The 25,639-nt window shown below is 41.5% G+C and overlaps 1 protein-coding gene across 3 annotated transcripts in view; it reads left to right on the forward strand.

Annotated features, from left to right (window-relative positions):
* TFG (trafficking from ER to golgi regulator) overlaps positions 1–25,639 on the forward strand; it is a 169,305-nt gene that overhangs the window by 87,828 nt on the left and 55,838 nt on the right. For all 3 annotated transcript variants that reach the window (XM_069204829.1, XM_069204830.1, XM_069204831.1), the window contains one exon: positions 23,775–23,906. In XM_069204829.1, the coding sequence (XP_069060930.1) occupies positions 23,775–23,906 (132 nt within the window). The remainder of the gene's footprint in view (positions 1–23,774; positions 23,907–25,639) is intronic.

Raw genomic sequence — 25,639 nt, forward strand, 5'->3', positions numbered from 1 at the left:
TATAGATTAAACAAATTACAGATGACAGTAAAATTAAAATACCAATTGAGAGCTTAAAACTAAGCCATAAAATCATTCAGAGCACATCATCAAAAGATAAGTACATTCTAACGTAAACAAATACAAACAAAATTCTATGTGGAAGAATGAACAAAAGACATAGGCCACCTAATTCAAAGCAGCATCCCATCTACTTGCACTTTTAGCCATTCCTTATTTTAAACAAATCTGTTACAAAAATTGACCATGACAGTGCAACTTAATTCTGTAGATAATATCTGTACACATGCCATGGCAGGTCTGTCTTGGGTAACATGTAACATTTTAAAATGAGGAGCAAGATATTGCTTAAGACCACTATTAAGAAAATATGAAAGATTAAAATGCTTAGATGATTGTACAGAAAAGTAACTGGTGACAAGGTGGGAGGCAAAACCTCCCTATTGCAGTCACAGCGAATTCAACCTGTGATCATGAAGCAAGAATGAAGAGCTGTATGTTAAACTTAGATTATCGACTCTTCCCAAACCCTGCCCCATGTCTGTAGTAGCGCAGAACCCTACCCTTACCTGACAAGTATTTTCAGCAAACCACCCATCCGATAGTTTTAAGAATAATTCTTTTAGCCTCATTAAGACTAATTACATGACTGGCGTTCCTAGGTTACAGCCCCGTACCAACAAAGATGAGGCCTCTTTGATAAAGCAATACACTGGATTAGGGATGTGAGGAAATGTTACATCATATTTAGTTCCGACACAGTGAGGGCCACTCTGTACTCCCACACAGATATAACGATTATGTCAAATTCTAACTTTCCCACCTCACGTGTAAACAGTCTGCTCTCTGTGCAGGCACAAACCCATATTCCTAATGACTCCTAGATCAAACTAAAACTCAAAGTCCCATTAAGGAGAGCTTAGAGCTAACTTGAGTATCTTCTCCCCTTTTTGAGAAGATTGACTGGAAACTGCAGGGAACTTTGATGCTTGCATTAGGCATTGCCATGAGATTCTTCCGCCTCAAGAAGTTATCTGGTGTTCAGTTAGTGTACCATCCATTCCTGTAGAGGCTCCTCTGAACCAGAGTTTCCCTTCCATTGATGGTTCCTAAGTATTACCCCTGGTAACTAGTAGTTTTGTGTCTGTTAATCCCGAGGTAAATCTAGAAGTTCCAATTAATTTCCTCAGCATAGAAGAGCATGCATCTTCCTGCAATGTATGCATGAGCTCCCAGTAGCATTTCACCCACCCCCCAATAACTGGCATGCAAACCCCAACTCTGGCTTGCTGCCAATAACTTAGTTTTGCATCCTGGAACATAGCTGGGCTAAGAAGTAAGATAGCTCAAGGAGGCGGGGTGATTTTATTGGTACACTGGACATATTAATGTTCCAGGAAACCTGGGAGACTGAACCATGTATTAGGCAAAGCGTTGTCTTTTCTTATGCACGCTCTTAAGTCTGAGTATGATAGACAGTCTGGTGGACTTACTATTTGGCTTAATTTCTCTGAATTTCCATGCAAGGATGTCTCTGTCTTCCAGACTTGCTAGTTGTCATGATCGGCTTCTGTGAAAAAGCCAGCTTATGGTTATTTAATCTTTAGTCTTGAATTTCCCCAAGATGGCAGGGTCCCCAGTCCTACATTATTTTGAGTGACATTATTATACCAAAGCAAAAGGAGGGGGTGGAGTAATAGTGGCCGGAGAATTCAATGTATGTTTTGAACCCTCTGCACTTCTGAAGGAAGTAGTAAGTGATGAGGACCAATAGTGAGATTCCCCAAACCTGAGGGTACAGTATGACAAATGTCCCCCGGGTGGCCCTGCAATTAATGGAGTACTCTGTGCTGCCACTTGAAATCTTGCAATGGCAGAACTAAGTCTGATGTAGAGGCGCCCCACTTTTAGAAAAACTCCTACCAAAGCTATATTGACTACATCTTAGTAAACCTTTTTTCATGGGATAAGATTAGTGACACGGAAGTCCTCCCTAGATTCAAGGCAATCCTTTCCATGGCAATCAAGCCACGTCATGTAGGACACAACGATTACCTTGCAGTGATTTCTGGGTCAGCAATAATCATATGAAGGTCACGTGGGAAAATTTAGTGAAGTATAAGGAATTATATGCCAATTTGTCGGGCCTGATCCTTGTGTTGTCTTCAGTAGCGGAGTCTGAGTCATCACCCATCACCATTATGGATGGCCCACTCAGTGATTTGATTAAATGAAAATGCAATTTTTGCCCTCCCCAAACTCCTACCACAAAAGCGCACTCCCAAAATCTGACCCCATGGTATAATGGGGATTGTTGGCTCGCTAAGAGCCATCATGTTAATCCTCTCAAGGGTGGGATCTGGCAGGACACTAAATCTGCTAGAACTGCCTACAAACTGGTGGTAACACTTGCAAAATCCTCTTGGGATACCAATGTTTGGAGTGATGTTTTGGCCGCAATACGTACAGGGAACCAGACTGCCTTTGGCACATGACGTCGCATGGTACTAAAACGTCCACGATTCCCTTATTCTACCTCAAGTTGGGTCAATCATTTTGAATCGTTGTACTGCAGCTCTTGTCTCAATGTCCCTTATGAGAACATAGTTAAGCCGGTTTTCAGCCCACTATTACATGTGACTTAATATCATTTGAGACAGATTTCTCTGAATTAACCTGGTACTTTTCAGTGGCAGAAACCGTGTTAGCCATTAAGTCCCAGAATTCCAAAAAGGCCCCAGGCTTACAGTGCATACTGGCTTTATTTCTGAACCAGTCATTTTGACTCCCCATTTTACCCAGATGGCTAATGCTGCTAGGGTGGGGGCAGGAACTCCAAGGTCCTGGGAAGGGGATGAAGTGATTCCTATCCATTAAGATCTAAATCTAGTGAACTATAGGACCATCAGCCTAATAGATTCTGGCCAGGAAGTATGTTGTAAATTGATTCTTAATCGATTAAGGGCTTGGATCAATGAAAATAAGATATTGACCCAGTTTCAGACTGGATTTCATTTTAAGACCAGCACAGTGGGCCAGGTTTTAGGTTTCAGTTAATTCAGAAGGAAAGAAGTTGACCTAAAGAGGAGTAGCCTTGTCATTCCTTAACCTGAAGGCAGCATTCAACATGGTGTCTAGAATCAAACTATGGAACACCTTGAAGACCCAGGGCTCCCAGGACCCCTTCTTCACAATCAGGCTACACTGCAACAATTTTGCACAGATCAGATGGGGGCCAGATGGTAAAACTACTGATGCCATCAGGGTAGATAGGGATGATGTTAGGCAAGATTGTGTACTTGTCGCTTTGTTGTTTCTGCTGTTCATAAACCAAAATGGCTGTATAGAATACCTAATGGATTGAGACAATGATTCTCCAGTACTAGGGCCACAAAAATTCCATTGTTCGATGACTGTTAGTTTCAGAAACCCTAAAAGGCCTGAAAATACTTCTAGCTCAATTTAATTTATTCTGTTTGTTTTGCCAGCATTAATTATCAGGCTGTGTTCCAAAGTGCATGGCCATCCACCCCCATAGAGGCTTTAGAGAACAATTCACCTTAATGGGGAAGAATTGGAAATAGTACAGGTCTTTGTCTAGAATTTGTTTATCTTGAACCAACACTTGAACTGACCAAGTTATCAAAAGTACCCTTCTCCTGAACCATAGGGCAGCTGCTATTTTAAAAGTTTCTAGCAAGACTACTCTCCACCCGGTTTCCCCACTACTTGAAATATGGAGAGCCCAAGTGGTTGCAGTAGCCATATATGGCAGTGAATTATGGGGCTGCTGCAACACTCATTTGAAGTAGCGGAGAACATTTTTTTTGTTTTTAATAGTGTCCCTAAAACACCCTCAAAGTTCCTCTAGTCTTACTAAACAAGATTTGGGAACTGTCTCCATAGTTGCTATTTTATGTATTAAACCAGTTTTATATTGCTTACGTTATTGGCAAATTTCTAAGCTAGCACATTACAGGGAGAGTCTAAAAGATCTGATGGACCGACAGCAGGGAGGGGGTGAAGCTACCATGGCAAAAAAACTTAAGTCCCTCTACCTTCTGAGCTTTAAACTGTATTGGATTGACCCTAACACAATTACATCCTCTTGCTTAACCAAATTGAAGTCCACCTATTGGGAATACGGGGGGGGGGGGGAAGAATGGCCACCCGGGTTGGTTTGGGTCATTGGACAGAATGCTTCTTAGAGTGTAAACCTCTTTCTTCCTTTAAAGTACTTATGGAGGAAATAAAATCCCTACCACTATACACAAAATCCCTACACTTATAATTTAGGATGGGTACACTGCCACATTTATACATAAATGGACCGTTGATATCTGAGATGGAAATATAAGCCCAGTTTGTATTGGGGACAAAGAAATGGATGGCCACCTGCTGTTTTTCTGTCCTGTATACCGCAGGCACCAAAAGCATTGGATTATCCCTCTATGGTGCCATCTTGGTATCCTCCAGTACAGAGCTGCTCTTAGGATCTGTAGGGCAGATACGTCTTTGGCGGTAGTCTTTCCAGTTGTTAAATATCTCAAGAGTATCTGTCCCATTCGGTGTAAAATCGTGACCACCCAGAAATCCAATCCTTAGTATTAGTCCTATTCCCCACATTCTTTTTCTTAAACTGTGTATTGTAGTATTCTATTGCTTTGTGATATTGGAAACCTTTTAATGACGTTTTTAATGAAGTGTTCAATGCCATAGGAACATTATATGTATCCATGATTGACTGTAAAATCTATTATCCTTTTATGAATTGGATATTTTCAATGATCTTTTTAATGCTTTGTAAATTTGGTGTTATTGATTGAGCTTTCTACCTTTAAGGTAAATGATCGAAATAAAGTACTTGACTTTGAGATCCAAAAAATAGGGTGTAGTTTAATTCCATTCTCTCAATAGACTTGACAGAGTTCTTTGTGGTAGATATAAAGCTTGCTGTTTGGGAGTAAGACTCACAGGCACCTGCAAAATCAATTTCCTCAATTTGTAGATTAGTCACATAAATCCAAATGCTGGTCCTATGAGTGGCAAAACACTTTTTTATTTTTAATTCTTTTATAATGGTTAAACTGTTTAATCTGCTTGTATCCCAATTCAGTGGTGACATTTAAAACGCTTTACATCAATTTTACAGATGGCTGTTTCATTTTAGACAGTAAATGATGCAATTTCCCACAACAACGAATTCCCAATAGAAGTGAAAATGTAACCTTTTTACAGAGGCTGCCAGTGAAATTGACTGTCATTCCTAGCTCTCCTTTTAAAAACGAAAACTGTTCTAGAATTGGACCAGGACGATGGAAGAGATTAACTGATGGCCTTCATCAGAAAGTGATGAACTGTACCTATAGTCCTGGATCTTGTTTGTAAATATCCATTGGGTTGCTATCTGGTCCAGAGTTTTTCCCATTAGCACTGTTAACGACAGTTTGAACTTCCTGGACTGTAAATGTCAACAAGCTAGAAAGATTGTTTAAAAGATCAGTTGCAGGCATTTCATGGGGGTCTGGATATGTAATAGTAAAATGTGTAACCCTTCAATCTGGCTGCCTTAGACTCCGCAGAGGGCTTGGTATTATTTGCAGGACCAGGGGAGTTAATGTTCATCGAACAGCAACATTGTCCCTCAAAGCACATGCCTTCCGTAAATTCTCCCAAATCTCCTCTCTAAGTGCGACTTCCCATCACTTGTGGCTTTTTACTTACTTATTTATTTATAGCAGTTAACAAGACATACTTTCAGCTTATTAGGGGGGATAGGTTGTCTTCGAAGCACATAATTAATTGCTATAAAACCAGAGTGCAATGTTGGTCAAATCACTTAATAGCCTCAGCCTATTTCCTCTGGAACCACAGTTAGAAGTAGCCTTTCAATTAGGCAGCTACTATCGGAGGCATCCAGGATGGCAGGGGAATCAGACTGGTCATTGAAACGACAGTAAGTAGTCTAAGCACAGAGCAATCCAGTAAACAAGATAGTCAGTAACATGCCATTTTAACCGTAGTCCATTGTCTGTTACTGAATCACTTCTAACATGCATAAAACTGTATTGACGTTCTTTAGATGAAGGAACAGAGTCATAAAGCGGGCTCTGATCACTGAAACATTTCATAATGTTTGAGACAATAGCCTACTCACTTAAAAGTGATTAGTAATGCTATTGGAAATCATTTAACTTTTGACTTAATTAAAATAAGTGAACCTGTTTGGTGGGAGGCATTCCTGCAGTAAATAGAGCCCAATTCATCAGTTTTGGTACTAATAAAAAACATTGACAGATTGAAACATTAATGTGACTTTAAATCTTTCTCGTCATCTGTATAGTGAGCCCATTGAATCAAACCTCTAAAACTCCTGTAGAATACAGCAAAGTAATCTAATCTTACCAATGATATTGCGATCAAAAGTATTGTTGTAAAAATTAATAACATGTTCTAGAGGTTGCTACAGCACACCAGTAGAGCTTGAACATTTGGCATGTTAGTTGATAGAACTGTAATATTCAGATTTAGGGTGACTGACACAAAAATGTAAATCACCTTTAGCTCTCCCATCTTGAAGTGGTACCTGGAATGGTAAAAGTAGAGTAACTACTTACTTACTTTGTAGACCTGCAAAATTCCATGAGAGAAGGTTGAGGTTTCCTTGGAGTACAAGAGTTACTGCATCAAGCGTTATATTTTGTTAACAATGATCATGCACATCAGCCAAAACGACCAGGAGAGAGGCCTCTGAAGGAAGGCTAAATATAGGGAGGGATTTGGAGGAAGAAGCTGCTTTTCAGTAATTAAATATAGCCAAAGATGGCTTGGGGCAGAGTCGTGGCTTTAGTAGAATAGACCCTGGTTAAATGTGAAATTGAAAAGTTGGTTGGATCATCTAATTTTTTAGGAGCGTCAATATCTGCAAGCTAAGAAAGAAAAGTAGCAAACCTAAGTATCAAACATACCTTTTTAATATCTTCAGTTTAGACAGTAAATCAAATGCGCTGTTGGTGAACAAGATACACTATATAAAGCAGAGGTCACCCGGCCTCCTGCGCCCCCACCCCACAGCTGCAGCAAAGGAGCCTGGAATTGTCCTCTCCTCCCAGGCAGAAATAAGAGTCCGGCCTGTAAATATTAACTGTTTGTGATTGATTCCATAAGGTATGTGGGTTTTACCTGTAATTGAAATACAAGTACTCTAAAGCTAGGTACTCCAATTAAGGATTTCCCTTGCAGTTGCTTTCTAAATTTCCTAAATGCACTACAGCAGTTTATTGCCTGTGGCTTCCTGTTTAAATAAAAAAAAAAAAAAACTTTTAATTAAAACTTCAGAATGGTGTTCGTAGAAAGGAAGCTTCAGTGGAACAATACAAGTATATAGTACACTGCTACGGTGGTAAAGCCATGATATAACTAGTTAGTATGTGATAATATGACATTGTTTAATCTTATGTAAGTGTAAGAGAAGGGTAAAACACACAAACCTTTCCAGCTTAGAACCTTGGACATTGGGCTACATTGGTTCACAATGGAACCTTAACATTGTTCTTACATGACTTATGTGCCCTCCATTTGAGACCCTGCAAACATGCCTTCTTCAGTATCTCTCTTGGAAGGTGGTATTTTTAATTGCTATTAATTCACATAGACGTGTTAGTGAGCTCCAGGCTTTAACCTTGGAAGAACTTTTCTTCCAACTCCATAGAGAGGGTGGTTCTCTGCACCAACCCTAAATTTCTCCCTAAGGTTGCTCTCATTTTCAATTCAACCACGCAATTGAGTTGCCGTATTTCTTCCCAACAATCAAATTCAGTTGCAGAGGGCTCTCCACACATTAAATGGCCCTTATAATCTGCATTGATAGAACTAAAACTTTGAGGAAGATTAAACCATTATTGTATGTTTTCCCCTCCCCATAAAGGAAAGCCTATAGCTAAATCAGGTATAGCCAGATGGATAGTTAAGTGCATTGAAACAGGTAATGCTAAACCTAAATTAACTCTTCCCTACACCACCTAGAGCGCACTTTACAATCAAATGAACATCTCCTTACATATACTTACTCTGCACTCCATTCTCACCCACCTGCGGGAAAACAATCTAACAATGGAGAAGTCACTCTGTTGTGACTCAAAAGACTTCTTAGAAGAACAACAACTTGCACACATCCAGCCCCAACATTAGATGGCAGGAGTATGCAAAGCATGTGAATCTACAGCATTATAGGCTATTGGTGAGAAATTCAGATGGGTACCCGAAAATCATCTGGGCCCCCCTCATACCCAACAAAATTGGGTTGGGGGGGTGGTGGGGGTCAGCATAAAGTTTGAAAATGGCTACCTTTTACTCAAAAGTGGTAAGCCAAAGGCGCACTCATTTAACGGAAAAGCAGCTACAATATCTGAGATGTGCCCATCTCAAATTTATAAAACTGCAACATGGAGCTCAATACATATGCTTACCAATCATAGAGTGCAGATGTCCAAGTGGCCAAGCCTCTTTGAGGAATATTTTTGGGTGACTTTGAAGTCTGTTGGAAGAGAAGGAAGAGTTTCTTACTGTAACCCTAGTTCTCTTCTAAGGGAGAATCCTCTCCAGTCATAAACAGCTCTTCCTTCTCCCCGGGCATGATGTTGAAAAATAAAAATACTTATTACAACCAGGATTTTAATGTCTTCATAAAAATGAACTTGCCTACCTCCTCTCTAGAGCATGATGGGACACTGAAGAAAGGGTTAGCCTATTAAGGCACAATGTTGGTGGTTTTGCTTTTTTGTACACCCTGCCTGCTACCTATATCCTCCATTCCCTTTATTTTTCCTTTCTTGAGAACCTGTTTGTAAGATTTCCTAGTCACTTTAAGTATAGCTGCTTCTATAATTGGAATTATTTTTAAAAGAAAAAAATAATTTCACCATTTCTACAGTTTCTTAGGCTGTATATCCTTCATGCTTATTTTTCTTATTTTATGCTAGACCTGGAATCCTTAGTGTGATCTTAGCCCAGACCTTTTGCCTTTACCTCCTGTTTTTGGTGCTGTAACTTTAGGACTCTGAGCACTTTACCACTGCTAAAGTGCATGTGCTTCCCCCTAAACATGGGAATGTTAGTGTATTCACAATTGGCATATATAATTTACATGTAAGCCCCTCAAAGTGGTATATCTTCTACCCAGGGCCTTTAAATGAACTGCTAGTGGGCATGCAGTACTGATTATGCCACCCACCTAAGTACCCTGTAAGTCTCAGGCCTGCCACCGCAGAGCCTGTGTGTGCATTTTCACTTCTCCCCCCCCCCCCCCCCCCACACACACAACGTGGCATTTAAAACCTCTTGCCAAGCCTTAAACACGCACCCCACTTTCTCTACCATATAAGTCACCCCTAAGGTAGGCCCTAGGTAGTCCATAGGGCAGGGTGCCCATGTAAGTAAAAAGCAGGGCATCCATTTTTACATTTTACGTGTTTTAATGAAAACCACCCAAACTCGTTTATTACTGTGAGGCCTGCCCTTATAGGCCGGCATTGGGAATTTCTTAAAAATACTTTAAAGCTGTAATTCCTGATCAGAGAGGAGTAGCTGATCAGGTTTAGTATCAGTGGATTGGTAATGATAAGGCCTCTTTAGTGGTAAAGTTGGATTTGTTGTTACTATTTTAGAAATGCCTCTTTTAGAAAGTGGGCATTTCTCTACGCTTTCTGCCCTGTGTGCCTACAGCTTGTCTCTAATACACATCCTACCTGGGTTAGGTGACAGCTACACTTTTGCATTCCCTTCAGACTCCCACAACACAGGATACTCCAATGCATACTGATGGACCTTCCTGGGAAGGAGGTGGGAAGTGCTCCCACTTATATTTCAGAGGGTAGTGGCCAGAACCCACACAAAGGGGCTGACTACCTCCCACTGATAGTCTGGAGCTGGGCTGAAAGGGGACACTGTGCACTTCACAGAAACCTTTTGAAGCCATACTAAAGAAGTGGCTCTTATGTGGGGGATAAATACTGGGTTCTGACCCCCTAAAGTCAATACACTCTGCAACTGAAAGAATCTGCGCTGGAGTGAAGGCTGAATGTGCTGGAGGATTGCCACTGTGCTGTGACTGACAGTTTCAAGGACCTGGTGCCCTGCTTAACTGAGCTGCCCTCCTGCCTGCTGACCTCTGCCCTGAAGACCAAAAGCCACCATTACATTCAGGGTGACTCTAAAAAGAAACCGGGGTAAGCCAACAAGCCCTTGGAGTCCCAGAGGCATCAAAGACCTAGCTCCTTTCAACTTAATTTCCCCCATTGGGAGGCAGCCTGCAGAGTAAGCATGGTTTGTTTAGAGCATGTCGGGTCGCGTCACACTGTCCAAAGCCCGCGCAGCAGGCATCTGTGACTCCACAGCCTGTGGAAACCAGTGTTGACTTTTCCTTGGTTGTTTGCTCTCACCTCTGAGCGCTGCATGGCATTCCCATTGCTCTCTTCACCCAGAGAGGAGCCCCGAGCATCATGAACACCCTCCCTGGACACCACCAGCATCCCAGTAAGTATGGTGAGTGCATGGCTCGATTTATCCACAGAATGGAGTCATTGCTAACTTACTATTCCCTGCGATCCGAGGGGCATCTGTCTCTGTGCTAAATTTCCTTGAAGCGGCAGTCCCAGCCACTACAGAGAGAAGCAGCCGGAATGACTACCGTACTCCCTCTATAAAAAGCACATTCTTGTCGCAGGGTTCTTCACATCACGTTGAGCCACATATTTTGCAAAAAGCATTGCTTTGATAACTTTAAAAAGTGAATATCTCAGAACGTATTGACTGTTGTTTTTTGTTGTTGTTTTGGTCTTAATTTATGGATAAATTGCTGTTTTTCATTGTGTGGAGTCTTTTTGTGGTTTCATTGTGATTGCTGTGTGTAAGTTGCACTTATACTTCATCCACTTCACACATTGCCTTTTAAGTTAAGCTTAACTGCTCTGTTCTGAGCTACCAGAGGGTGACCATGGGTTAATTAAGGGTGTGTATCTGACTTACCCTGACTAGGATTGTGGTCCCTATTTGAACAGGATGCATACCTCTGCCAAATAGAGACCCAAGGTCTTTGTGTGTGTGTATGTATGTGTGTGTATATATGTGTGTGTATATATGTGTGTGTGTATATATATATATATATATATATATGTGTATTTATAATGTTCGATGGCATGTGTAGCTGCAGATACACATGCTCTGCATAAGTCCGTCATCTAGTGTTGGGCTCAGAGTGTTACAAGGTGTGTTTCTTCGAAGACGCTTTTTCGAGTCACAGGATCGAGTGATTCCTCTCAGTGATAGTGCGCATGGGCATTGAGTCCTTTTGTTAGTTTTCTTTCCGCCTTCTGGTTCGGATGTGTTTCTTCTCACTCTGGTAGATCTCTGTTCGGTACTATCTGAACATCTCTTCTTTTTTATAAACGTCTGTATAGCTCTCTATCGCGTTTTCTAACTTACATTCGATCCAATTGTAATTGTCTGGGTTGATAAAACGCCCTTTTCAGGCCACCGCACCCTTCTTGGGCCTACTTGGATTCATGGTTGTCAAACGATGTGTGGCTGATGGAACGGACTCAGTTTTGCTTTTGCCCTTGGTGTCACAGCAAGTTTCCATACACTGATCAGCACTTGGTGTGCAATCTGTCTTTCTCCGAATCACAGAGAAGAAAGCTTTGAAGAGTGTCGATCCTTCCGTTCAAAGAATACTCTTAGGGATCGAAGAGGACTTTGGTTTGAAATGGCGTCGGAACACACCTGAGATCTTCATAGAACACGCTCCGTAAGAGGTGACTAATCAGCTGCTATTTCCATCTCAGACTCCAACTCTGATCGAGATTCTGATGGTGACAGCCAATCTATTCCAGCGGCACAGTATGTGAGTACAGCAGCCCCTTCCCATCACCCAAAGACAACCAGAAAGACTTCACCACTGTTCTTGGGTCCACCACTGCTTGCTGGCCATGGTCGGACCTGAAAAACACAGGCAGATGACCAACCCTCTGGTTCGGCATCGAAACTGAAGACCAAAGTGCATTCAGCGCTGACCCAACAGCATGCCACACCTGTTTTGGGATTGAGCTGAAAAGTAGACTCTTCCACCTCTGAGCTGAGAACTGGCATCCATTTCGGAGCCAACATTTTCGGCCCGGCTAAAATATGCTGTCTACAATCTTTCTGAGCTGAAACCTGTGGGTGGAAAATATGCTCCAGCTACCGAGGATACTTCTGAAACGAGGCCCATATTAGAAGTAATGGATGCTAAACAGCATGAAATCCATATACACAAGAACGCAGGAAGAATTATAACTTTTCCTTCTCCTACAACAAAGAGAAAGTTCTCTTTCCAAGAGACTCTAGAAGCTGGACCTCCACCTACTAAGATATTTAAACATAAGGAGAAACCAAAGGTACTACAACAGCCTTCACCACCACATGCTCCTTTACTTCCTGCTTCTCCACCACCCCCTTCACCTAAAATGATTTTTCTCCACAATCCCTTATCTCTGTACATGGGGATGAGTTTGGTGATACTCATCATGATGTAGATTTATGATTCAGATTCCATACCTTCTAGTGATCCTAATCCATACCCAGCTAGGCCATCTCCACCTGAAGACACCACTGCCTACAATAGGGTTCTAGCTAGGGCAGCCGCATATCACAACGTGCAGTTGAGTACAGATCCCATTAAGGATAAATTCTTATTCAACACTTTAACACCTACTCACAAGGAATATCATTGTCTACCTTTGCTCCCAGGCATTCTTAAACATGCAGATGACATTTTCAAGCTGGTGAAGTCTAGAATTATCACACCAAGAGTAGACCAAGTATAAACGTGCATCTTTGTATCCACTTTTCATTACACAACAATTGCCACCTGACTCTAAAGTTGGCACTGCAGCAAGGAAAAGGGCAAATAGCCAATCCAGAGGTATGTCTCCTGCCCCCCCCCCCCCACCTCCCCAGACAAGGAGAGTCGTAAATTTTGATGTAGCTGGAAAAAGAGTAGCAACTCAAGCTGCTAAATCACTGGAGGATTGCAAATTCTGAAGCTCTGTTAGTAAGATACAATACGATAGAGCTCATTGGGATGAGATAAAGGAGTTCTTACAGTACCTTCCACCAGAATAGCAGAAAAGGGCACAGCAGATCGTAACAAAGGGGAACACTATCTCTCTTCAATTATTAGAAGACACATGGCTAAGAACTTCAGGGTTCAAACCTGAAATACAATAGGAAGTATTGAATATGCCTTTTGATAAGCATCACTTATTTGTCCCAGAAATAGATACCACCATAGAAAAGCTGAAGAAAGACGCTGATACAACTAAGGCTATGAGTGCCCTTTTTACAATACCCCTACTCTGAACTTTTCGTAGGCCCCCAGTTCAGAGGTGGCTTTAAACCATCAACCTCTGAGCCGTCCACATCCCAACAGAAACAAGGGCCACAGTTTTACAACCGAGGTTCTTTCAGAGGCTTTTACAAAGGAAATAACTTAAGAGTTTGAGGTACATCAACCACCACAAGTGGTTCCTCCACCTCAAACAAACAGTGACTTTTTGCATATTCCCACACAACATACATCTCCTGTGGGAGGAAGACTAGAAAAATTATACCAACAATGGCACAGCATTACAGCAGATCAATTGATCTTATCAATTATCCGGCATGGTAATTGCCTAGAAACTCATCTCTACTCCACCAAACATTCCCCCTCCCTTGCACAGACTTTCTCTGGAATACCTACATTTATTAAAACAAGAGGTACAATCACTTCTACTAAAAGTTGCCATAGTGGTGGTACCTGTATCCCAACAAGGGTCAGGAGTATATTCTCTCTACTTCCTCATACCAAAGAACAATGGTACTCTCAGACCAATCCTGGATCTCAGACCCCCCTCAATCAGTACATTCTGTCAGAGCACTTCCACATGGTCACTCTACAGGAAGTCATTCCCCTGCTACAAAAAACAGACTACATGACCGCATTGGAGTTAAAAGATGCTTACTTCCACGTTCCCATACATCAGCACATCGCAAATGTCGAAGACTTGTTATAGCAGGCAAGCGTTACCAGTTCAATGTACTACCCTTTGGAGTAACAGCACCAAGGGTATTCACCAAATGCCTCAGTGGTTGCAGCCTCCCTCAAAAGGCAACATATACATGTCCTTTCCCTATCTGGACAACTGGCTTATAAAAGCCAGCACCATTCAAGACTGTCAACAGCACACACAGTGGACACCCTACACAACCTAGGATTCACAATCAATTACCAAAAATCTCATCTGAAACCAGCACAAATACAACTGTATCTAGGAGCAATTCTGAACACTCAATCAACATTAGTGTACCCAAACCCAATGTGAATTGAAGCTTTCCACAATCACCTATCTCAACTACAATACAACCACACTCGCATAGTAAGGTTGATCATGAAACTTTTGGGAATGATGCCATCCTGCATAGCAATAGTACCCCATGCACATCTAAACCCGAGACCCGGTACAACAGTGTCTCCGGCAACAATGGTCTCCGGCACAGGGTCAACTTTAAAATCTAGTGTGGCTGGACCGCCAAACTTTCCACACTCTGCAATAGTGGAATCACACCAGCGTATTAAAAGGGTGGCCATTTCAGGACTCTGTGCCACAGACTATAATCACAACCGATGCATCCATGATAGGTTGTGGAGCCCATATCAACAACTTTACCATACAGGGGGAATGGGACTCAGTTCAACAAAATTATTGCATAAACCAATTGGAATTACTAGCAGTGTTTCTAGCTCTCAAAGCTTTCCAACCACAGATCACACACAACATTATCGATAAGGACAGACAACATAACCACTATGTAATATCTGCAAAAACAGGAGCGGGGGGGGGGGGCACCCTCTTCTCAATTCCCTTTCAGCACAGACAATTTGAAAATGGGCAATTCAAATACTAGCAGTATATCCCAGGGATACACAACCAACTAGCAGACCTCTCAAGCAGGACGCAACAATAAATACACAAATGGGAGATTCAACCACAAATGATTCAACATTACTTCCAGATGTGGGGAACCCCAGTCAAAGACCTCTTCGCCACAAGCAAACGCAAAATGCCCAAACTTTGTATCCCAGTACCCATACCCTTAATCCAAGGGCAATGCTTTATGGATCAATTGGTCAGAGGTAGGTATTTGTTAAACTGTTCCCCCCCTCCCCCCCCCCCCCCCCCCCCCCCACTAATTTAATTTCTGGTTAACAAGATCTGTCACACCTCCCTCACTATGATACTCCCATGTGGGCACGTCAACACTGGTACACAACACTGTTGGATCGGTCTGTAGTACCACATCACAAGCTTCCAAACAGACCGGACCTATTAACTCAAAACAAAGGTCAAATCAGTCATCCCAATCCCAGTATGTTCAACCCAGCGATTTGGCTCCTGAGGTCATAGTTTGGATACCTACAGCTTCCAACAGAATGTATGAATATTCTAAAGGAAGCACGCAAACCTACAACCAGGCAGTGTTATGCAGCTAAATGGAAACGTTTGATATATTACTGTCAACCCTAATTCTTTAATCCACTTAGACAATATCCTGTACTGATTCTTTATTTGCTTCATGTACAAAAAGCAAATCTTGCATACTCATCTATTAAAATCCATTTAATAGCAATAGCTGCCTACCTCCAAAACAGGCAGCCCACTTATCTGTTTAGGATTCCTGTCGTAAAAGCTTTTATGGAAGGCCTTAAAAGAATGATTCCACCTAGAGCTCCACCATCTCCTGACTGGAAACTTAACCTCAAACTCAAAGGCTTGTGTGTCCAACATTTGAACCCATGCCTGCTTGCACTCTGCAATTTCTCTCATGGAAGGTTGCTTTTCTAGTAGCAATTACTTCATGAAGGCGAGTTAGTGAAATTCAGGCATTAACTTTAGAAGAACATTTCTTCCACATCCACAAAAATAAAGTAGTACTTAGGACAAACCCAAAGTTCCTACCTAAAGTATTTTTACCATTTCACATCAGTCAGTCTGTGGAATTGGCAGTCTTCTGCCCACAGCCAGCTTCAAGTTGCTGAAAGATCTTCAAACTCTTGATGATAAAAGAGCTCATGTATCATGTAGATAGAACAAAAGATTTCAGAAAATCTAAATAACTTTTTGTGACTTTTCAACAACCTTATAAGGGTAATCCTATTTCAAAACCAGGATTAGCCAGATGGATAGTGAAGTGTTTTCAAACTTGGTATCTTAAGGCTAAAAGACTGTTATTAGTAACTCCTAAAGCACATTCTACTAGAAATAAAGAAGCGTCAATGGCATTCTTAGGAAATATATCAATGATTGATATATGCAAAGTAGCCACACTGTCCACATCACACACATTTACTAAACACTATTGTGTGGATGTGTTATCTCGCAAACAAGCAAATGTTGGTCAAGCAGTGCTTAAAACACTATTTCAAACTACTCCAACAGGTTAGCCACTGCTTATTTTGGGAGGTGACTGCTTTTCAGTCTATGCAAAGCATGTGTATCTGCAACTACACACCCCATCGAACGCAAAATGTAACTTACCCAGTAGACATCGGTTTGTGGCATGTAGTGCTGCAGATTCACATGCGCCCTCACTCCTCCCCAGCAGCCTGTTGCTGCTGTAGTACTTTCTTCATGTAAATATGTATATACACTGCATGGACATCTTTCCTTAAAATATATATGTATATATATATATCACACCCACACACACCTTCACTTTTTTACTTCACCACCCTCCTGCGGGGGAAACAATCTAACAAATGACTCTATGCCTATGCGCACGATCACCGAGAAGAGGTGTTACTCCATCTTGTGACTAGAAAAAAGATTCTACCAACGAAGAAAAACCACTTGTAACACTCCGATCCCAACACTAGACGGCTGACTTATGCAAAGCATGTGAATCGGCAGCACTATATGCCACTAACAGAAGTCTACTGGGTAAGTTAAAAAAAAAAAATAATAATAATAATTATACATATATATAATCACAATGCAGTCTTGAAAGCGAAGCGCTGGCTACTGGTGTTTGGAGTTAAGACCACGACACCCCCTGACTCGTTTCAACGTCTCGTCTTTTTCAAGACGAGATGCCACCCTTGTAATTATAATGGGTCCCGGAGAGTCAGTACTTCAGTGTTGTTGTTGTGCACAGAGGCTAAGTAAAACACGAAATGGGTTCTTGTGAGGAACATTACAGGCATTGAATTACATGCATGAACTTTTGATTGCAGCGAGTCGAACTATCGAAATAACTAACATTCTTACTGGCATCATGAGGATTAATAGTACACTATGTGCAATTATTTACTTGTCACTGCATCAACGTGATTGGCGCTGCCTGTTGTGTATTTCAAAATGCTTACAGAATGATTAAGCTCCCAGGTGTGGGACATGAAAAGTATAAATCCCAGAATGCCTCTGTGCACTGAAAAGGCAGGCAACCTACAACAGCATGGAAAGAGACTGAAAACCACTTGAAAAAGACGAGATGTTGAAACGTGTCGTGGAGTCGGATTTATGTTGCCTGAGCATTGCTGCCTATCATTAAATCAACTTGCCAGTTAATTCTTTGTGCAATGTTCCTTTTCTTTGGTAATGATAGAGATCTATAGAGTTCTAGCGCAAGGATCCTGTTCATAGACAGGACAAGTCAGTGCTTATGACTGATCATTCCCCTGGCAGAGAATTAGGATTACACGTTTGAAAGAACCCTTTATTATTTCACCTACAGAGATGTGCACAAGGGTGACTGGATGAAAACCAAAGTCCGATTTAACTTGGGCAAGAGTCCATTCTCACTTCTGGTGATTAGGCGGATGGTAGTTCACCTGCTTTAAGGGAAAGAAACGTTCTTGTTGCCATTGATAGCCAGAATGCTGCAAAGTTGCCCAATTGCCTCAGAATCACTACGCAAGTCAGTCTTTTACTAGGCCCTAGTCATGCATGTTTAAAAAAAAAAAAAAAAAAAAATTCTAGGTGGCTAATGTTCTTTCAAATTGTGTGTAATATAATTTGACTGTCTTAAAGGGACATTGTTTCCAACTTCTTAGCTGTTAAACAGGCCATATCTATAGCAGCTGAATTTTATTGGTCTGGCCGGTCATAAGAGGGTTCCGAAAGCCTGCTTTATTTGTGGCAGAAAACTTCACTGGCTGCTTTTAAGTTTGAATGGTCAGTGGTCTTATGAAGATTGCGTTGGAGGGTAGCCAAAAATTGTTTGTCTGCAAGAGGGTGTGTCTGGCCAGCCCGATGAGATACTGTCTGATAACATTGATAAATTGTACTTGGCTCTGTCTGCCCCATCCTTGTGGACTCCGTGTAATTGTTAGGCTAGGTGTTCTTCTCATGGAGTTTGATTGCGTGATGGGATCAGTCACTTCCCCATTATGGGCATACAAGCATGAAGGTCTCTTGGTAGTCATTGATATAGGTTTTTATTTTTTCTTCACTTTTTGTTACTGAAGTGGCAGCAGTTAAAACCAACCTTTTTTTTAAAACTAGAACTCCAGAAAAGTAACGCAAGTTCAACAGTTACTTACTCATGTTAGGAATTCCAATTTTTTTTTTTAATATAATTCCTTTTGTCAGGCTGTTGGACTTTTGACCCTTATTGGCACACTTTTTGCTACATCTGTTAAGGCTTTTCTTGGGTGTGATTGGTTATGCAGTATTTTTGTGTAATATGTGAAGTGTTTTTTTTTTTTTTTTTTTTTTTTTTTTTTTTTCCAAGGATTTTTGTTTTTATTTCTAAAGAAAAATCCTTAGAAACTCACTGGAGAAAAACAAAGGTTGAAGTAACATTCTAGTTCGGTGAATGTCAGTGACATTAAAGGTTTTTTTTGTTTTGTTCTTTTTTTTTTTTTTAACAAAAAAAAAAAATCACCAGTTAGCAGAGCTAACTATAACTTGTGCCCCTGCTATGCACTGCTTATGATCTAACAGATTACATCACTCATGACTGGTTCTATGACCACATTTGACGTCACAGATTACCATGATGGGGGTCCCAAGTCTGTTTTGGCTCTGGGGTCCCCATCCTCCTGTGATTCCATTATTTATAGGTGGGTGTTAATGTGTCCCCTCGAGCATCCGCCAGTCGCTATGTTGGGAACCGCGCAGGGAGCCCCAGGGCCCCCATGGCCCCAGCTGGCTTCCAGCATGGTGCAGGGGCTGGCATTGCTCATTCCCAAAGGGTGCAACTATTTATGCTGCTCTCTTTAGGCAAGAGCAATCTGTTCTGTTTCCCTGCCCGCATCAGTGCTTTGAACTCTGACGAAAATGCCTAGCCGATCACAGATGTTGTCTGGATCCAGAGGTAAAGCAAGGTCTCTTTCTAGTACTAGGGATATCCTTGGTTATATCTGTTCACCTCTGCCGTGAACACGCAATGTCAGCAGTTTCGCACGTTGGAATTTCCAAGGTGGCAATCACTCTGATGCTTTTCATCTTGAGTGGAGTACAGGCCTCCAGTATGCCCCAACTCCCCGCCCACCCCACGCTTCTTCCCAGAGTTCTCAAGATCAAGCACAACCTGGCCCAAGTAATCCTTGTGGTGAGCACTGGGCATGGAGTGTCTGGTATCCCAAGCTACTGAGCATGTCCATCGATCCTCCAATCAGACTGCCCCTTTGGGAGGATCTTCTGTTGCACGGGAGGGTTCTGCACCCGAACCTGTCCACTCTCCACTTGTGTAGAGATTGAATGGCGGCAGTTGACAGCCTTTGACCTTCCTCCTGAAGTCTGTACTTTACCTTGACAGACAAGTGTCCCTCCCCTAACACTGTATACACGTGTCGTTGGAAGAAATTGGCGGCATCGTACAGAGACGAGTGTGACCTCTCCATTTCTGCCCCTTTCTCTAAGGTCCTGTTGTTCATTCTTTTTCTTGCCGTGCCCAACAGGGCTCCTCTATGGCCATTGAGAAAGGGTATTTGTCTGCTTTTTAAATGTTTTTAGATTCCTGATCAACTTTCTTTAGGTTCCCTATTAAACATAGTTTCCTTTTTTCCCCCCCCATTCATTATGCCTCCAATGGGACCTGACTTTGGTTCTGACCTTTTTGATGTGGGCTCCTTTCGAGCCCCTCCACAATTGTCCTCTCTGGCTTTTCACTTTGAAAACGGCCTTCCCTGTGACCACATCTACCCACACTGAGTGTCAGTGTCATCTGTCACTGAGTGAGCTGCAGGCATTGTCATCTAGGCCATCCTATCTTTGTCTATCCTGACAAAGTGGTGCTTTGCACCAGGGCCTCTTTCCTCCCAAAAATGGTTCTGCCCTTTCTTGTAGGCCAATCCATCACCTTGCCTACTTTTTATGCACCCTCACATTCTGCCAGGGAAGAGGAGAGATTCCACTGCCTGTACCCAAAAAGAGCATAGATGTTCTGCCTTGATCGTACAAAAGAGTCCTGGGTGGGTGACCATCTCTTAGTAGGGTATATGGGTGGGGAGAAAGGTCTGGCAGTGAAGAAGCTGACCACCTCCGGATGGGTCATAGTCTGCACTAAGATCTGACACGGACTTGCCAAAAATCAACTCCCTGAGAGTTTGCGTGCTGATTCTACCTGACCTAAAGCTGCGACCTCTGCGTTGGGATGTGGAGTTCCGGTCCTGGAAATTTGCCAGGCAGCAACATAGGCACTTCTGCACACATTTACCAAACACACTGCCTGGACAGTCTGGTCTTTAGGGACTGGCACCTTACCTGTTTGGTCCTGCAGGACTTTATATTCTGAACTTGGTTTACAGACCACTTCCGGGGATGGTATTGGTTGAGTAGCTCTTGAAAGGAAAGGTAAGGAATCGGCAACTAGAAGGGTCTATCAGATGTAAATGTTACTTACCTTTGGCAAAGCCTTATTTGGTCGAGACTATATCTAGCTGCAGATTCTTTACCGACCACCCATCACTCCCTCCCTGTAAGCTGATTTCTAGAGGCAGAGATTTCCTTTTCAGGGCCTTAGTTTTGACGCACCAGTAGTCTGTGTTCATGTCTCTGCATCTGGCTTGGAAAGTCTTGAAAAGAAACTTACGTCAGAGGGTCGGGGTGGCGCCTGTATAGGTCTTGCAACATCATATCCGGCGCAGTGACTCAGGCTGCGAACTTGGAGCCAATCAACACCGCCTAGCAACGTGCAGGGGTAGTGGTCACAAAAATCGTCCAGATCCAGTCTGACGCCTGGGGAGAATTCAAAGGTAAGCAATCTGCAGCTAGATTTAGTCTCTACCAGATAAGGCGTTACTGAAGGTAAGTTACTTTTCTGTTAATGCTTGACAACAGCCCTCTGGCATTTGCAGACCTATTTATGGTTCAGCATGTCTGCATTCCAGGGCAAGTTGCTTGATGCCTGATTGAATTAGGCTAACATGGATGGTCTGTGGGGCAAGAGTGTTTTTTTTTTTTTGTTTGTTTTTTTGTTCTATGTGTTTAATAACCCAACAAATAATGGCAGTAGTAGTACTGCAATGCTGTTGAGGCTATGAAGCACAGCCTTCAATCCCCAAGTAGAGTTGAAGGTGCTCAACGTTCTTCTCAATGGACAGCGGCTGTTTGTAAAGTATGTCAGTGAAGCATTCCAAGCAACAAAATATTCTGGAAAAATTACTGCATGCTTTCTAGGCACACATCAGGGCAAGAAAACTTGCCACTTTAAGGGTCGAACATTCAAATCTATCTCTAGAAATTTTCATCCCTAACATAAGCAGGGATATTGGTCAGTTTGAGTGCCAGAAGGGGAAGTTGAGCCATTCTGGTGATAGATCACAGTGCGTCTGCAGAGACTTTTTTTTTTTTTTCCTCCAAAAGCAACAAGCATCCTACTCCCTTGCCCACCCATTTCTTTTCATCTTTATCCCTGGCAGCATATTACCTGCTGCACATAATCTGGCATGGATGTTCTGAGTTTGTTTTGCATTTGTCAGTGCAAGAACAAGGAACTCACATCAATGTCCCTAAATTGAGCTTGATCAGATTAAAACTGAATGTTGTCTGCTCATGCATAAACCATGAGCCGGTCCTGATCAAATTGGGCCAACATGACCGCTCTTCACTACATAAAGAACCAGGGTGGAAGAAAATCGCGAGCATGCTTACAGGAAAGTTAGACTCTTTGGCAGAGTCCTCCAACATGGCAGACTTTCAGTGGAATATGTTATGGATCTGCAGAATATAATGGTGGATGCTCTGAGCAGACTCATTTGACAGCCACAGGTGTGAGATAGGAATTAGGGAAAACAGTCTCAAGTATAATTTTCGTCAGAAGGCCTTGGCTCAATCTGTTTGTAAAGCTGCACAACACCAAATGCCAATCCTTCTCAAGCAGCTGGTAGTATATTTCCACAGTTTTCTTCCAACCCCTTTCATCTATCATGTTTACAAAAATTTCCAGACCGCCTTATGTTCTGATACCGGGGCCACTAGTTAGCCAGGCAGTTTTCATTCCTAATTCTCTGGCTTATGCCTGTGGGACTACAACTGGTGCTTGACTGCTTCAATTTTTGAATTTGTTTTGCACAGTATTAAATGTTGAAGCATAATGAAAGCTGCAAGACTATTTCTGCAACTAAAATTACATTTTAAAATATTTGGTTCTACTGGTCTATAGCTACTCTTTATTAAACCGTCTGACCGTTTGACATAACTTACTATGTCTACCTGTCTGCAGTTTCAGGATACCTCATTACTTAATCTATCCCATTGTCCTCCATAGCTGTGGTGTTTTAAAAAAAAAAAAAAAATAATAATAATATTCTCCAGTAGCTAAGCAACTTCAGCTTGGAAGTTTAGCTAAGTCTTAGGTTTTAAGTTACGTTAAAAACTGCTGTATTAATATTAACTACGAATGATTCCTGGGATGGAGAAAGTTCAAGCATGGTGAAGTTATGAAAGCGATTATAGTTGGAATAACTGGGGTTACTGGTATGTAACTTTTTCTTACTTTCAGATGTGTGCTGCAAAATCTACATTGCCTAGAATTCAGTTCAGTAGTATCCGGTTCAATAGTTTAATCCTATGATGGGGTAGATGTTGTTTACCAGAGGTTTTGATTAAAATGAACTGTACGTACAAGCCTAAATATTATAAGAATACAGGATTTAAAAAAAAAACTCAATATCTAGACGGTTAAAAAATGTAGATTACCTAATACAGATACTAAAGATGTGAAATGGGACATTGATTAAATATTCAGAAGTACAGCTTCACGTGCTCAGTTAAAATTATTTATATACTTTTCCTTATGTGCTTTCAAAACGTCTGAGTTGAGTGCACAGTGATATAGAAAAGCTGCTTAAAATAAGGAGCAAAGAATACTGTACATACTTATATTTCTTTCTACTGAATTTGCTCTTAATGTTAAGTGACGTGCTGTAGAGCTGCTGAATTACTGCCCAACCTTGCAATTCTGGGCGTCCTTGTCCTGAAAGTTTGGCGCCTTTAGGACGCAGAGCTGATATTTTCCATAATGGTTGGTGTATGATTTTTGGATGTTGTGGATTTTCTAAGTACAGGTGGCTTACTCAAAAGGCTTTTAGTATGAAGACGTCTCTTATGATCCACAAAAGTTATTAAAGGTATTTGTTTTTTTCGCTTGTATTATAAAATTAAAGTTATAAATGCCGGTTTTATCATTAGCTTATCTGTTCCGGTACTTTTATACATCATTCTCAATTCTTTTTTTTTTATTTTTTTTAAAAGGACCACCAAGTGCTCCTGTGGAAGAACGCTCCACCACACCTGACAGCATTGCATCATCTTCATCTACTGCTCACCCATCAGGAGGCCAGTCCCAACAGCCGACCTCATATGCAGGAGCCCAGCATCAAGCAGGTTAGATTGATCGGGAATCTATCATTTCTGGCTCTTTTCAAAAGTACTTTATACTTGACGCTGGCTCTTCAGAGATCTGTTAGAGGTTAATTTGCCTTCTTAGACCTCTGCTGAGAACATTATTATCCAAGTCCTACATTGAACAGAGCCATTCCTGTGATCCAACCAGCTCCATTTTTTTTCTAGTCATGGTGCGGTCTCCTATTTCAACTGCTGCTGAGTAGTATTGCCAATATAAAATAGGAGTTTCTGTTGGTACATACTTATATTTACATTTACAAAAGTGTTTTAATGTAGTATTATTCAGACTTTTTTTCTTTTTTTAATATTGCTAAGTTTTTTTTTTTTTTTTTTTTTATCGTAGAGAATTAAAGATTTACTAAGATGAGAAGACCAGTTTGTAAGAATTAACATAATTGTCCCAAGAATACATTTATTATTTTCTACCTAGATTATAAAAGTTGAGTACCATTCTTTCTAAATCCAGTGGGTCTTCGTAACTCATAGTGTAAGATAACTCGTTGGCTCAGGAGATTCTCAAGCACTGCTAGATTGTACATTAGAATGAAAAAATAGAGCCAGGAGTACATCTAATGCCACTTCATTACTCTTCCTGCAGTCTGCATTTGTGGATCTTACTTGATAAAGCAGTGGAGCAAGGAAAGCTTACCTGCCTAAGTGCCCTTGCCAAGATGAGTACCTTGCACCACCGACTACTAAAGTCCAGCTACTGGGGGCATTCCTTCATGGGATAGCCTCAATGGGCTGCACCAGTAATGTAAATTAGCACTTGTATACATGAGCCACTTGTGACATGAGCGGTCACCCAACAAGCTGCTTAGATGAAGGAATATATGGAACACAACATCTGGGTCCAGGAAAGGGTGTATTGCTTTCATCCAACAGAAAGATTGAGCCTCCTCTGTTTCCAACTGAATCTTTATCGCTTGGGTGCCTGTGCACAGGCTCATCCTGTGGAGTTAAAGTAATTTCAGCTTTGATCCAGGGCTTGGAATCCTATGCCATCAGCTAGAGAAGATCAGAATCTGGTACAGTTGGATTATTCGTCCTAACCCCATACTTTGCTAGAGATAGCAAAAGCTAAAACCAGTGTCAGGAGTCCTAGCAAAGGAGAGGAGTTTATCTGCCAGGTTCCCACTGTAGGTACCTTACCTTGATGCATGTCCTGTTACAGGCTGCTAACCCTGCCAGATCTATGGGACATCTAGACCAGTGGTTCCCAACCTGTGGTCTGGGGTCCATGAAGCCGCCTCCGGGGGTCCACGACTACTTGAGAAAATAAACTATCATTAACCGATTAATAAAGTATATATAAATAAAGTGGCTAAATGTACAACTGACATTTTTTAAACGTGCTGTAAATGTCAAGGAATTTGACATTGGAGGCTAAAAATTAAATTAGTATCCTCAGATTGATTTGTGGGAGCAGTACAGTTACATCAAACAGATATAGTGTGGACAATGTGTGGCTTCAATTGATTTTAGAAAACTCTAATCTTACTAATAAAATTAGTATATTTTTGTATTTTATTTGTTTGCAATTAAAAAAAAAAAAAATTCATTTGTATATGTTTGAGGGAATGCTTGTTTCTGTATTTTTTGTGTATTGTTTTGCAGTACAAATCATTGAAGGTGTTTATGCCAGGGTCCCTGGCTTCCAGTAATGACTCAGTGGGAGTTTCGGGATTCCAATAATGATTCAGTGGGGGTCC

This window comes from Pleurodeles waltl, chromosome 8 (assembly GCF_031143425.1).
Source record: "Pleurodeles waltl isolate 20211129_DDA chromosome 8, aPleWal1.hap1.20221129, whole genome shotgun sequence".
NCBI classification, from domain to species: domain Eukaryota; kingdom Metazoa; phylum Chordata; class Amphibia; order Caudata; family Salamandridae; genus Pleurodeles; species Pleurodeles waltl.